Raw genomic sequence first — 16,273 nt, forward strand, 5'->3', positions numbered from 1 at the left:
ACCAGCACAGACACAGTATGTTTAGAAAAAGGTGAAACCTTGAAGAGAGAAGTATTTGAATCCAACAGAAGCTGCATAGTGTGAGGAGAGAAGTCATTTTACTTCAAGAAAATATGAAGTGGCCAGCGATTTTTGTCTTGCTGAGCATATGCTCACAGGTAAAGTAACGGACTAAAATGTGTTATAGTCATTTTGCTTATTTCATTTCAGGTTCAGAAAAACTGTTTTTAAAAAGGAGTGATACAATGTTACAGTCAAGTAGTAGGAACTTGAATGTCATATAAAACCATAACCGTTTTTATTTTATTATCTACATGTGCAGGCTGCAGCACAAGGTATGTATTTTATATTTTACCATAACTACACTGCAGATGGTAATATCATTTCCATATGAGAATGAAGGGGCACAAAATATTGATGGTAGGCTATATGTATCTGTACATGAATTAATTTCTCAGGGTGTAAAAAAGTAGGCTACTATAAAGATGCTCTCTCTCAGATATCGAAGTATCCGTGTTCTCTGCAACATCGAAGAGCGTGATTCTCAGATGGACCAGGATCTACGGAGCCAGCTCATACAAGGTCATCGCCGCCCCCCAGAACTCCCCAGGCAACCCCGTTGGTTATGCCGTGTTTGGTCCACACACAGTGATGGGCACCATCAACTCTCTGTCCCCAAACATCATGTATACATTCACAGTTGCAGCTCTGGATAATGCTCAAGAGATACTAAACATTGGAACTATCGATTCTTCCTCAGGTGAGGTAACCTTGTGATGTTAAAGCACTTAATTGAGTGTTTTATTCTTGTTTAGCTTCACCACACACACAAACGTTCTGGTGCATTTGTTTTAGTTAAGCTAGTACAGTAGGCCTACCGTTTTATTCTGTGATATTCGGGCAAACTAATTATTTCTTGTGTGTGTGTATACAAAAGTATTGGGACACTCCTTAATCATTGCATACAGGTGTTTCATTCAGTCCCATTGCCACAGGTGTATCAAATTAAGCAACTAGCCCTGCAGTCTGCCTTTACAAACATGTGAAAGACTGGGTCGTTCTAAAGCACTTTGAGCACCAGGAAAAGCGCGTTATAAAAGTAATTTTATTATTAAAGAGCTCACTGAATTTGAACGTGGTACTGTAATATGCCACCGTTGCAACAAGTCAGTTCGTGCAATGTCTTCTTTCGTAGATATTCCACGATCAACTGTAAGTGTTATTATTGCAAAGTCTAAGCGTTTAGGAACCACAGCAACTCACGTAAAGACCACGTAAAGTTAGAGCGGGGGCGCAGAGTGCTTAAAAGTCGCCAAAGCTCTACTGACTCGATAACTGCGGAGTGCTGCCACTGAAGTGCTGCCAGAGCAGTGGAAACGTGTTCTGTGAAGTGAGGAAACACGCTTCTCTATCAGGCAGTCTGATGGACGAGTCTGGATTTGGCGAATGCCAGGAAAACGTTACCGGCTGCCGGACTGCATTGTGCCAACCAGGGGCGGACCGGGGGGGAGGAAAAGTGGCCCGGGGATTAATTGACAGACAGGCCCACTTAATGCGCGATATGTATCGGCCGGCCGGCGACGAAAGTATGTTACTTAACAAAAAACCCTATGCATTTAATGTTGTTTTGGACAATTATTCATATAGTAATCACATTACCTGAGCCCTGGAGTTGCCTAGAGCAAAATAGTTACAGCATATATTTCGCAATTTTAATGTTAACAGATCATTGATGAATTAACATTTTGACCCAATTTGCCTGACTTGACGAATGGAAAAAAACATGGGCGTAGGAAGCATCCTCAATGTGGGTGAGACAATTTAACAGGGGTTGTGGGCAGGTGGTGGACCTCACCACCTCTAGGGGGGTCTGGGGCAAGCTCCCCCGGGAAGATTTTTTTTTAAATGTTGAAGTTAAATGCATCAATCTGGTCCACTTTGAGAGCAAACTTAGGGACTAAATCTATGGCAGTCAGTAGGGGCTTGGACTGTGAGCCGTAGGGTCGCCGGTTCAAGTCCCCGACCAGACCTACTTTTGGAGTGTGGACTTCTACTTGGAGAGGTCTCAGTTCACCTCCTTCCCTGCCGTGGTGCCCTTGAGCAAGGCACCGGACATCCCCCTTCCCCCCTCACTCCCATTGCTCCCCGGGCGCTGTACAATAGCTGCCCACTGCTCCTAGTACTAGACTCCTGGTACTAGGATGGGTAAAAGCAGAGAACACATTTCACTGTGTGCTGTGTGCTCTGCATGTGTGACCATTAAAAAGTGTTTCATCCCTCCCAATTCTTAGTCAACACCCATATAAAACAGAACTGTAAACAAATTTACTTTTTCTTTCAACATTTAGTTGAACAGCAAGTGGAGGCAAAAGTGACTGCACCAAAACAATAAATGTGGGCAACACGTTCGGCGCCACAGCCGCGTGACCGCTGAGGCAGACGGACTGCCTCCTTTTCACTCGCCTACGGGTACAGCCACTCCCCCTGAACCCAGGGCTCGCTACAATACTGTATACGCAAACTATACAAAAACGCCAGCTTTGGAGCTTGTTTATCCATCTGTAAGCAACTGCCAGCTAGGTCTCTCAGTCACTAACTCCTGATCGTTCACTGCGTAGTGACAGCTGCTTTGGGCCGGTATGATTTAGGCAAAATAACAAATATTTTATTTATTTATTTTTGGCCCTCCGGCCCACACACGGCACCGGCCCACCGGGGGAATCTCCCGGTATTCCCAATGGCCAGTCCACCCCTGGTGCCAACTGTAAAGTTTGAGGGATAATGCTATGGGGTGGTTTGTCTGGTGATTCTTAATGCTTCATCTTACCAAGTCATTTTGGACAATTCTATGCTTCCAACTTTGTGGAAACAGTTTGGGGAAGGCACCTCTTCTGTTCCAGCATGACTGTGCCCCAGTGCACAAAGTATGGTCTATAAAGGCCTGGTTGGATGAGTTTGGTGTGGAAGAATTTGACTGGCCCGCACAGAGCCCTGACTTGAACACCTTTGGGCTGAACTAGAATGGAGATTCTCCAAAATCTTGTTAAGCCTTTCCAGAAATTAATAGCTTCAAAGGGGGGGACCAACTTCAGATTAATGCCCAAGAATTTGGAATGGGATGTCATAAAAGCGCCTTTAGGTGGCCCAATACTTTTGTCTATATAGTGTATCTGTATACACATTACAGTCAATGTTTTTTTAAACATTTGTTATCTGAATAACTAATGTAACGTGTACATTTTAAAACACTTAAATGGTAGTTTGATGATGAACAGAGGAGCACAGAAGAGTCACTGTTAGTTCCTCATGGTTTAAATAAGCCTTTCTTTAAGCAAATAGTTTTATTTTATTACATTCAGCATTCAAATTGACGTACTGTTGCAGACACAAAATAAATAGTTTGCCCTGAAATCTGTGGGTAAAAAGATGGATTGCATTGCCAACTATCGCTGAGAAGGTGGAGGAAGGTGTAGTATCTCGTCAAACTGTATTTCTTGTGAATCTTTTAGCTCCTGAGGTGATGGATCCAATCCTGACGGTGAAGTCGAAGGACAGCAAGACTTTTATCGTGTCTTTCAGCTTGAAGACCGGGGCGACATCTTACATCATACGATTGCAGAATCCAAACCGCTTCATCAGAGAATACATCGTGTCCTCCTCCCCCGCTGAGATTGAGTCTCTCGACCCGTACACAGAGTACTCACTCAGCATCATGTCTGTGAACAGTGGAGGCCAGAGCCAGCCATCGTCCCCTGTGACTGCAAAGACAGGTACTGTTGTAGTGTTTGTGTCCATAATTCAAGATTGAGAAACAAAACCTAAGAAATGTATTCAGTGGGTAAACAATTAAACCCCAAGGGCTGGATTATAGCAATGAGTCACATATTCAGTAAGAAACAATATGTCCTGTTCTTCTCAGTCTCCATACCCTGCAGGAGTCACTTGTTCTCCTTCATTGTCTCTTAGCAGAGTATACAGTCCTGTCAGGGAATGTATACACATTATCTTCAGTTCTTGTGCAAAAAGAATCCAGGGTTTTTCTTGCCGATCAATGCCTTAGGGTCTTTCCAGTAAAGACGGTAAGTATACCGGACCCTTCTCTGTTAAACACAATGGGAGGACCTGATCCTGAGAACATGGCTGGCACCTCTCTACTCCATCCCCAGGGGACTATCTGATCCACATGAGTACAAAATAACATGCTACAGGCAGTCATCGTTTTTGTTCGCCGTTTGCCATTATTCACCTCTGATTTAATTTCCCTTCCTTGAATGTAGGTTTCTGTTTATTTCAGATTGAGAATAACTACACTATAGGTGGATTTATTTATACATCCACCATTTTTCAAAATTATAACCGAAGCTTTCCACTCACATGTTTGAAACTAAAAACAACTTTTTTACATCTAAATTAAATTCAAACATGTGAGATTGATTGCTCACTTATTCAGAAACATGAAAACTATCATTTTCATTTTTTAGTAGGTGCATAAAAGTCTGTGAAGTGGCTGATACTTGGGTGCAGCCCATATTCTGACATCACTGCTTGGATCTGTGACTGCTGACAATAGAACAAAAAATAAAAAAATGGATTCACAAAAAAGTAAGGGCTTTACTAGGACTTAACTGCTGTAAAACATGACTCAGGATGTTTATTCCCTTAAGACTTGGCTTCAAAAGCATACATCTTAAATGACTAAGTAAGCAACAATCAAAGTCAAGAGAAACATATTCACTCAAAGTACAGTCGCCCTAATCGCTTCATAATGTTAAACTTTGTCCCCCTCCACAGTGTTGCCCCCTCCTCAGCTCTCCGCCTCCTCTCCCAGCAACGACAGCATCACTGTGTCCTGGGCTCCTGTTGCCAACGCTGTCCAGTACAGCCTGTCTCTGTACAAGTTTGGCTGGAACACCACCTTCATCAAGCACAACACTTCCAGCACCAATTGGATCGTCTCCGGCCTGGATATGGGCTCAGTCTACGTCATAAAGGGTTTCGCCTGGGACCCCGAGGGCCGCCAGGGAGAGGACAGTCAGTACATCAACCAGATGACAAGTAAGCGTGCACCGAGACTCTTTTCTGTGTGTGGGAAATACCCATGATTGCTCCTACAAGTATATAGAGTCCATGTGCCTTTTTTATTTGATCATGTAAAAAATATTATACGTGTAGAGATGAGAGAAAATATTAACTAGGCTTGCAATCTTAAATAAACTTAACACAGTCACAGAACTTTTCATGTTATTGGGTAAGTATTACATTACATGTTACTTGTTGGATGCTTTTATCCAACACGACTTACATACTCAATACTGTGGGCAATCCCCACACGAGCAATTTGGGGTAAAGTGCCCAGGGGCACAACGACATTCTGACTGCAGAGGGGTTTGAACCTGATCCGAATACCAACGCTCTATCCACTGCACCACACGCCTCCTCCACACAAAAAAAGTTTTTGCTTTCCAGAAACATTTAACCTCTTCACAGTCTTGCACTTATTAGAAATATATAATAGTGGAACCTAAAACATGACCTTAAGACACAGAATATTGTGTAAAAATATATATCTTCAAATGATTATCATGGGATGTAGCCTATATAAGCTACAAAAAACATGACTCAAGTTGTTTGAAATGGTATTAAAACCCTTTGTTTCATAAAGGAAACTACTCCATACAAGAAAAGGTTCTACATTTGAACTTGGGCGACTCCTAGTAGTTCAAAAAGACACATAGGTAGCACTGGTCTTCTCTGGAGTGTCTTATTTGTCCACAAAGACTTATGCCATCACAAGAATACAAAAACTGTACAAATAGAACTAGTTATAAAGCCATGTTCAAATAACTCGATAAGTGTTGACATGTAAACAGTCATTTGATGCTGAAATAGTGGGTCTCTGTGTTGGTTTGAACTATATAAAATATTTTCAACCTCAGGCTGTGACATCTATATCTAAGAACGGCAGCCATCTGATTAATACAGTATTATTAGTAATAACATGTTCCTCACCAAACATTACTGGTAAGAGTAATTTAGAAACTATTACTCTAATTATACTTCTCTACTCCTGTTAGTGTGTTTTGTGGGCATGTTTTATTGTTTTCACAGGACCTGCTATGCCATCTATTGCCAATGTCTCCATGGTGATGAATAACGGTTTGGCCGTTATCTCCGTGTCCTGGGAACGGGATGAGGGGGTCTTTGGGTCCCTCCAGTACCATGTGATGAGCGACCAGAACCTCACCTGTAACTCCACATCCACATCCAGCTCCTGCATCCTGGCTCCAGTGGGCTGCGGAGAGGTACACATAGTCCGGGTCAGCACCTCCAACGAGGCCGGGCCCAGCGACCAATCCGGCCCCATGGTGTTCATCACCTGTGAGTATTAGACTACATTTAATTCCGATCACACTTGTGAACTATCTGTTTGTAATAGGGCACCGTAGACCTATAATGAGCAAGCCATAATAATGCAAGGAGTATTGGATTAGTCACAAGATACTGTATAAGTGTTGGTTGGTTGGAAGTTAGTTCATTACATCTTATTTAGAATCACTTTTATCCAAAGTTACTTCGATGCCATAAATGTGACTACAGGATCAATTTGAACCTCTGATCCTTACATTAATGGATTATCAAAATGGTTTAATTTGAAAGTTGACAAGAAATCTATTCGTCTTTGCATATTTATGATCTGTTTACGAGACAGCTATAAGATCATTCAATCTTCACATTCTCTTCAAACATAAAATACATAAGGCTTTTTCTTACCATCAGAAGAATTCTTAAATAGATTAAATCTAATATACAAGGAAATCAAACGGATACTTTGAACATACACTTCCCTACAAGAGTTATGATTACATTTAGTTGTTTAATAAGAAAAACATTATTATGTTATATGTAGAATTCTAACATTAACACATTAGTGCTAGTCTAGATATGGATAAAAAAATGATGGCAGCACTAGTTTGCTCTGAAACCCTCTGTCATTAAAATATGACTAAACTCTCTGCTGTCCTGTCCGGTCAGCCCCCTGCCCCCCACAGTCTCTGGCTGTTGTGGAGTCGACAGAAGGAAGCTGCACGCTGACCTGGGACACGGTGACTCACGTCGACAGCTACACAGCCTTCATCAAGAGAGGAGACGGTGCAGAGGAGAGCTGCAACACCACCAGCAGGAGCTGCACCTACAACTGCACATGTGGCCACACATACCTGATGTCTGTGATGGCCTTCAACCAGGCTGGCAGCAGTCCTGAAGGACAGGTTCTCAACGACACCACCTGTAAGTAGCCACTGAGGGGACAGATTTGAATTCATGATTTTCTGTGTATCACACCCCCTGTGTGTCTTTCAGTGCTCTGTTGTCCAGAGGGTGTATCCATCTCCGCCGTGAGCACTGACACGTTTGAGATCACGTGGACGGTCTCTCGGGGGGCAGAGCTGTACCAGACTCGAGCTGCAGACAGTTCAGAGGTCATCCTGTGTAACGACACGGCTCCGGTGTGCGCCCTCTCTGACCTCAGCTGCGACAGTTCCTACAGCGTGGTGGTGACACCCTGCAACGACATCAGCGGATGCAACCGGGCATGCAAAGCTCACACACAAATCACAGGTAGGAAACGTGTGCCCACCTGTATCCAGCAAATATCCAGTTACATTTTTAAGTTGTAAAGTTTTCCACTTTGTTTCATTTTCAGATTTCCCATTTAAATAACGCTAAAAGATCAGTTAAAAAATAGTTTTGAATGACTTCAAATGCTTGATATCTAATATTATGAACTAGACTGGTCATCAGAGAGCTACAGTATATTTTAAAACTACACATAGGCCTACAGCCAATTCATTAATTTCACATCCATTCCTCATGTACTGTATGTGGAGTAGTCTCAGAGGTTTGATTATGCTCTTAATTCCTCTTTTCCTCCACCCGTCAGCTCCATGCATGCCGATGAATCTGATGTTGACTCAGAGAAACTCCTCCTGCTTCAGTGTCAGCTGGACTCCAAACAACAGGCTTGCTATTTACACCGTGACAGCGTCGGGAGATGACGGCACACGCACCTGCAACACAGACGGAAACAGCTGCGACATCACTGACCTTCCTTGTGGCTCTAATTTTGAAGTCAGCGTCATAGCAACCAGCCCAGCAGGCTTGGGTTTACCCAGCTACTCTGAATTGTTGGAAACAGGTGAGCGGTCAAAAGTTGTGATTGAACCATTTTATTATAAAGCACAGGCAGGACTTAAAAACAACAATATAATAGCATGCTAGTGACGTGTAGCGCCACCTACAGCCTCAAGAACACCTTAAGGTTTCCTCAGCATGGAATACGAACACAGATATTTGTAATAAAAACTGATTTCTTAGTTAATATCAAGCTGTCTTTTGCTCTTTTCTGCTGTAACAAATGTAAATGTCCCCTCTGTGGGACGAATATAGGTATTCTGATTTTAATACAGATGGTAGTTTTTTTGTTCCACTTCAACACTAAATGTATCATCCTCTTCTACAGGACCGTGCTGCCCGGTGGATCAAGTGGTGGATCAGGTGACGCAGGCAATGAGCAATGTGTCATGGTCTCCCGCTAAAGGGGCGCATACATTCATCACTTCCCTAACATCAACGCGTGGCCACGCCCGCTGCCACACCATGGACTCCCACTGCCTCATGGGATGCATCACCTGTGGGACCAATTACACCATCACCATGGAGGCGATCAGCCACAGCGGGCGCCGGTCAAACTGCTCCTATGAGGGCTTCTCGTCCAGTAAGTGATTGGGTTTTCTTCCAATGAAAAGAAAATATTTTGCAACTGTAGTGTATCTACCAGAAAGCACTGACATGACACTTTTATTATAAAAAAGAAGCAATATATATACACGATTGTTTATGGTATGTATCAATGGGGGGTGCTAGTGGATCGCCGGAGCTGTTAGATTAATATTAACATGCTTATTGTAGTTGTAAGTGCACTGCCTTGCGGCCTGTAGCACCTGTTACAGGGTGGTTTAGGCTAGGTTGCAGCTCTACCCTGTGGACGTATTGTGCCTGTGATATATATCTGCCTCACGTGACTATACCTCAGTTGTATGATTACCTGCTTAATGTGAATACACGGCGTTGAGACACAGCCTGACTTGCCTTGTTTATTAATGCACCTACATCTACAAACATGGTGTCAGAAGCTCAAATAGGACCCAGCTGTGGACTGCATGCTACTGTCCGTCGCTGAAACAGAGTGCGTTTATTTGTTTTGGTGAGGTTTAGCAGTTTAAGTTAGCCTGTTAGCATTAGCGTCACGTTGGAACAATGATGATCATTGTTGATGGAGCATATGTGTGGACTGGACCTGCATTTTACAGGAAAGGAGTGAGCAGAGAGTAGAGTAGTTGTCGATTCTTGTTCTGTTTTCTCTGAATATCTGCCTCTCCCTCTCAGACATTGAGTCGCGCGCGCTACTAAAGAGACGTGTTACCATGGAAACCAAACAATGGTGTAGCTTATTAAAGTCCGAGTGGAAACAGTCGTGTGTAAATCTGATTTTGTCAGAAATGCGGGAGAAATATGACCCCGGGAGGAAACCGGGAGAGGGCAATGAAATCGGGAGTCTCCCGCGAAAATCGGGAGGGTTGACAAGTATGACCCACACCCAACCTACACTCAACCAGATGACTGGTTTCAGGGCCAGGATAACTAAGTCCACGTCTGAAAAAAATAACCAGCTCACTGGATTGCACTCGACTGTAGACCACTTGGAGTGGTAGAAAATAAGGGGCTGCAAAAGGTACTACAGATTGCATCGTCTGACACAACATATGAGCTGCCATGCAGAAAGACAGTGACAAAAAGAATCCAGCAGCTTTATGACAATGAAAAGGAAGATAAAGAGAATTTATTGGAGAAAGCCAAATGTGTTGCCCTGACTGGGGATCATTGGACCCCGGTAAGCAATTCAAAGTACCTCTGTGTGACGGCACACTTTATTGACATCTTCTCACTGTTCTCAGGTCAAATATTTATATGTAATTAAAAATGCGATTAATTTCGATTAATTAATTAAAAAATCTCTAATTAATTAGATTAATGTTTTTAATCGAGTCCCGGCACTACAAAATACACTTTAAATTCAAAGCCATTTCTTGACTGCTTTGCTCATGTGCGTCAGGATTAACATTTGACAGCTCGGTGAAATATATGTTCCAAAAATTAAAACAATTTGTAGTGCTCTCTTTGAATGGGCTGGTTATCTTTCAGACATTAAAGCCACTGCAGAAAGCTCCCTTCATGTCTCTCTCTCTCAGGTGCCTGCTGTCCATCAGGCGTCCGGCTCTATGGGATGGCCCACAGCTCTCTGCGGGTGCACTGGCGCGGTGCTGGCAGCAGCCACAGCTACGTCACAGAGCTGGTGGGCAGCAGGAACAACTACACCTGCACCGCCTCCCCCGGGGAGAGCAGCTGTGATGTTCCCAACATCCAGTGTGGGGATGTCTACACTGTGGTGGTGACTCCGCTCACACCAGAGGGCAGCAAAGTCCTCTTCTGCGCCCAGAGGATCTACTCAGGTAGGATTGTGACATCTCTCAGTTGTTTATGATGATAAATAATATAGGAATTTAGTTTGGAGCTAATGTGTCCTTTTGTTTATATTAAAAGTTAACCCTCTGTTTATGCTCTTAACGGAAAAGTTTTAGCACTAGTGATTTTATGTCTTTCTGTATTTGGGAACACAACAGCAGTAAAGACGATTCAAGCCTCAGAGGGCAACAAAGGTGGCACAGCTGAATCATGTTTAAAATGATTGACAACATTTTGACTGAATTTCAACCTTTTTTTCCCCTGCCCTCTCAGTCTCTTGCGAAGGCAGCAACCTTGGTACAGGTGAGTGTTATAATATGCAAAGATATATTTATAACTCTATTTTAAGTCCCACCGAAACCACCCAAACATTTATTTGACTTAAGAAGTAAAATTATTATTTTTCTCTAATGTCATTTCAACCTGTTGTTCTGCAGTGATATACAGAGGAAAGAGAAGCGTGGACTAGATATGGTAAGTAAAAATACGACAATTATACAGAAACTGTAGTGGAAGCTGTACATAGCAGCAACTGCTATAGTGGTTGACTAAAAACGCAAGCATAAAGTTATGTGAAGCCAGTGAGCTTGCCTCTTTGAGACCAGCTTTTAATCATCCTTTAAACTTCACAATATAATTAACAATATATGTGACAATAAAGCAAGCTAAAAGATGACCTTTTATGAAAACACCAATATTAAAGCAACGCAGGCACGACATGAAACGAGAACAGAAACAAAACTCTGATACTTGTTACAGTAAGACATAATAATTAAGTATATTATACATGTTCAGTTATAATGATGATTCTCTCTGCTGGTCACAATAAAACATTATTTTGATCAAGATCTGAAAACTTTGATTTGACACTCTGCTGTTATAAGATGTAACAATTTACTTAATGAATATACATTTCTTCAAACTGAATGTGACTGAATCTCTTCTCCACAGACGCAACACCGCAATCTTCCTTTTCCTGCTCTTCCTCCATCAGTCCCGCACCACTGCAATAAAGCCAACTCATGGATGAATAGAAGGACTTGCCTGCACTGGACAACATGCCTGTGTGTTGTCCAGTGGTGATAGTGAAATAATTTTAATAATACATTTGTATGTGTTTTTATGTCTGTATCACTGATAAAACAATACCCCTCTATTCCCTAAACAATCTTGATCAAGCACTCGAAGAGACGAGTGCATATGTTTGCTGCTCATGAGGCAACATGTGCAATGTGGACATGAAACATGTTAAAAGTACCTCTTGAACAAATCACCATATTGACAAAAAGATCAATTGGCAAAAGAGTAACAGTGCCTAAGCAGGCCTTGAAGAATATTTTGCCCCTTCATTTTCTGAATAATTGATTGGATGGTTGGCCAAAAAGTAAATAATTGTAGGTGTGCCCCCAAGTAGGAAGGCTCCTGGTGATCTGTGTCACCTCATCTGTTCTCAGGATGAATTCAACTGTTTGTGATATGTGTCTCTGTTGTTGTGAAAACCTGATTCATAGATCAGTAAATAAATTATTCCGAGCATCATTTTTGTGATGTGTGGTTTATTTTGCCCATAGATTTGTGCTTCAAAATCTTGTTTTATGCTGTTTGGTGCCAAATTGTGGCGGACCATAACTAAGTGTACCTACTCCAATACTTTGACTCCACTATAATCCAAAGGCTAATGCTTTTGACTTCCCTCCGTTTGTTTGATAACTTTTGAATATACATTTTTAACTAAAAGGTATTTATATTTAATGTCAGCTTCAGATCTATCCATCAGATTAAATTATAATACAATATATATACCGAAACGGGCCTTTGATATAATGAGGTCTTTTACTTATCTTTGTCAGTAGTGTTCACATTTACTTTCTATCTTTCTTACCTAAAAGAATAGTGAACAAAATTGTTACCCGGCCACACTTTGGACATTTTATTTTCCTGCTACAAAGAAAGTTGTCTGGCAGGAAGTGCTTTTGGCAAGTTTTCATAACTGGTGTAAATGCTCAGAAACCTTGGTGAAAATGTGTCCTAGTTGTGAAACTAAGGTAAATCAGGCACATTTGCTTCAGGGTGTTGTTCTGACCCCCTGGGCAATTTACTAACAACATTAGTCCTTATTTAATTTAATATTTATTCCTTTTATCTATTCAATCTGATATCTGATGTCAGATATCCTGTCCTTGATAAAACATCTGCTCAGTATCCCAGAGTCAAAAAGGTTTTCAGGTTATTTAAAATTAAAATATTGATATCAAATTGGAAACAAGGAATCTATATACAAGTTGACTTAACTAATTGCTTGAGCTCTATTTGACAGTTTGTAATACTGTTTACATGTCTCCTTAAGTCTGGAAGAGGTTTGAAAATGTGTTTATAATAACTGAACATATAAAATGTCTTGTTTGACAATAGCAGTATGGAGCTCTGGCAATGCAGTTACAACTTATGTGTCCATTGATTGTTTTTAAACTTGTTTATTCAAACTCATACCTTTTTTAGAAGTATTTGTATGGAGGAGTATTAGGGCCAGAACAACTAGAGTAGAACGTTTTTTAATTTTAACAATAAAGTTTCAATGTCTGTATTCTCAATATTTTTACTTTATTAACATTTCCACTAAAAGTGCAAAATATATTTAAAGCTGCAGCAACAATGTGATTTGTTTACCATGTCTGTATTTAAGTAAATTCTGTTTGGAAACAATGTTTGGCTCTGCAAAACGCAATTCTTTAGAAAACTAAATAATTCCCCCCCAGTTTGAATAAGGTGCATCGGATGTTGTGACTGGACCCTAAACATCTTTATCATTTCCCCCCTCTATGTATCAAACTAAAACTCTTCTGTGGGACTCGCTACCTCATGTTATTTGTCTTTACTCAAAATATTTCTTCTTTTTTACATTCCTGGCAGAAATAGGTTTTCTACAATGAAAGTTCATCAACAGTATAGAGTATTGGAAATGCTTTGAGGCCTTAAGGTAGAGGAAGTCCAATTCCTTTTTCAGACCCATACAGTAAGTATCCAGGGTATGGCTGGGGTAGGCTACAGCCATACCAAGAAATATCTTAGTAAATTGCACAGACAGCAGCGAGATTGATTTCAGTAGCCACTTGTCTGGAAATGCCGAAGACTAGAAACGGTTTTGAAAACTTTTTTTTAAAAAACATATTTGGATGATATGGGTCTCTCACCCATAATGCAAATATGTTGTGGTATCTTTACTACATCCTTGAATATAGAGTATCGTGCCCTACAATACAAATGTTTTTCCTTCTCTTTTAGAATTTTCGAATCATAAATCTATCGAGTAGAATAGTTCATAAATCTAATCGATCGATTCATGATTCAAAGATTATAAAAGTAGCGTAGACATGTGGATATTATCCGGCTGAAAAAACGTGCATTTATCTAACAGGTTCGTTTTCCACAGACCTTATTTAGAACTATTTTCCAAAATCCTATGGAGAAATCCCATTGCTTTTTTGTCAAGGGAACCTTATTATACATCCATGGAGGGACCATGTTCAGCTTACTTCCGGGTTTTAGGACGTGTCACTGCACCACTCGAAGTCCCGCCTTTCTATTAGTCAACTAGAAAGACTACAAATCCCGTAAGTGGTGTCATTAACGTTACACATTACACTCGTGTTACTCACCGAAACCTTAGAGGTTTCTCAATACTCAAATTTCCCCTCCTCGACTCCTCTCCTCGAGACTTGGTGCCGCCCACAGGAGATGCGAGCGGAGGACTGAGGAGGGGAACCGAGGAGAGAGGAGTGGAAGTGTGACACTTGGTTCCTGCTTTGCTGTTGCTTTCTTGTACTTCACCAGAGTCAGTTTAAAATATCAATCAGCTTTTATTCTGCAAACCATGGATTAGACACACAGATCCACAGTTTAGCCACAGTATAGTGAGATGTTGCTCCAAAGCTAAGAATCCTCTAACACTGTTACGGCCCGTCTACACTACAGGCATCCAGAAATGCTTTCAACGGTTCGCCCATTGACTTGAATGGGGTGACGTAGAAGATTTTTAATCTTCGCCGAACTGCATTGTGGGGAGCATGGCATGGCTTTGCAAGCATCACGAGCACCTATCGGCATCAAAAGTTGAACAATGTTCAACTTTTGAGGCTCGATGCTCGGCATCAGCCAATCAAATCCTGTTTATGCAATTTCCGCCAGTACAAGCGCTAGCCAATCAAACCGCGTGTATGCTGATACTGCAGGTCTTGACTATTTTCCAGATGTCATAAAATGGAGGATAAATTACCGTAATTTTCGGACTATAAGGCGCACCTGAATATAAGCCGCAGCAGCTAAATTGAATGATGTGTACATATATAAGCCGCACTGGACTATAGGCCGCAGGTGTTTTAATGTTTAATTACCATATGTAAGGGTTCGTGCACAGAGGGGATTGTCGGGAAAGAGATTGCTGTTTGAGGAAGCTCCCATTTATTAACATTTCAACAAACAAGTTGCATATTTGCATAACGTATTCAAGTGTTACCATTTAGTGCAATAGTAGCTACAGAACATGTACTGTGCTGTGTAAACTGTATCACATAGCGTTTCAGACACACAAACTTTTCAACTTTCAAACTTAAACGGTGCGCTCCCAGCGCACATACCGGCAGTGATTTACAGCAGTGGTTTTCAACCAGTGGTACGGGGAAAAACTGTCTCGCTCTCGTAATGTCTGTCTGTCTTGCTCTCGTTCTGTTTCTCGTACCACTCTCGGTTCCACTTTTACTTTTGCGCGCTACCTGTCTCACTCTTTTCCGGCCTCCAGCTTTTCCTGCTGGAGCCCGCCGCTTAAAGGTGGGGGGCGCGGACCGACCATAGAGCCAATAGAGTTAAAGGTGGTGGACCGTAACCTGTAAAATCCATAGATTTAGGAGCTCCCCTAGTGGCCGTTAGCTGTAAAAATCCATAGATTAGCCGCACCGTTAAATAAGCCGCAGGGTCGAAAAATGGGAAAAAGGCGCGGCTTATAGTCCGAAAATTACGGTAATCGTTGCTGTGGCAAGTGTCCCAGTCCTGTATTACTGTACTCTGTTCACCTACCGGGACCTAAACCGGAGGAACCAGGCATGGCGGGAGGTGGCAGAGACAGTTGGTGAAACTGGTAGGTTTTCAACTGTTGGGGAGTTTATATCCAGTTTACTTCGTTGAAGAAGCGGGCTTTTTTTTGCTTTGTATGCCGTATCGGGCGGGAGATTCCTGATTGGTTGTTGGTCGCCTTGGGCGCGAGAAATCGCCAAGCCTCAGACACGCCCAGCTTCAAGATTTTTTTATGCCTTTAGTGTAGACGGGCCGTTACAGTGATCGTATAGTGGTATCATTTGTTTAGAGAAAAAGGATTCTAAATACAAACAAAGAAACCCAATAACATTTATTACAAACATAAAACAATTTAGTTTGTAATTGTGACAATAAAGATTAATCAAATTACTTAGATGAACAGTATTCAATAAAAACATTTAACAGCTCAAAATAAACATACCTGCAAACCATGGAATAGACACACAGATCCACAGTTTAGCCACAGTATAGTGAGATGTTGCTCTACAAAGGAAAGTTTCACCTCAGTGACGTAAATGCCACATGTACTCCACGACGTTAGTGGCTAACTAGTTCGCTGAAAAACGGCTCACTCTCAGTTTATGTACAATTATTTTAAAAAGTG

General features: G+C 41.6%; 1 protein-coding gene across 1 annotated transcript; it reads left to right on the plus strand.

The window, feature by feature from the left end:
• Positions 1-464: 464 nt before the first annotated feature.
• On the plus strand, positions 465-12,120 carry LOC307019488 (fibronectin type III domain-containing protein 7-like). The gene is made up of 12 exons (XM_079650440.1): positions 465-760; positions 3,510-3,770; positions 4,792-5,090; positions 6,075-6,378; positions 7,033-7,287; positions 7,360-7,617; positions 7,940-8,194; positions 8,519-8,773; positions 10,308-10,568; positions 10,855-10,884; positions 11,019-11,055; positions 11,533-12,120. Exons 1-11 carry the CDS (start codon positions 652-654, stop codon positions 11,048-11,050), a joined length of 2,319 nt encoding a protein of 772 aa, XP_079506566.1. The 5' UTR covers positions 465-651; the 3' UTR covers positions 11,051-11,055; positions 11,533-12,120.
• Positions 12,121-16,273: the final 4,153 nt, after the last annotated feature.

The sequence above is a fragment of the Notothenia rossii genome (genome assembly GCF_949606895.1).
Source record: "Notothenia rossii genome assembly, chromosome: 1".
Classification (NCBI taxonomy): domain Eukaryota; kingdom Metazoa; phylum Chordata; class Actinopteri; order Perciformes; family Nototheniidae; genus Notothenia; species Notothenia rossii.

Coding starts and splice junctions, on each gene's coding strand:
- LOC307019488 (XM_079650440.1), top strand. CDS start 652: ATGGGCACCATCAACTCTCTGTCCCCAAACATCATGTATACATTCACA. Junction 761..3,509: donor AACTATCGATTCTTCCTCAG/GTGAGGTAACCT, acceptor TGAATCTTTTAG/CTCCTGAGGTGATGGATCCA. Junction 5,091..6,074: donor GACTCTTTTCTGTGTGTGGG/AAATACCCATGA, acceptor TACTCCTGTTAG/TGTGTTTTGTGGGCATGTTT.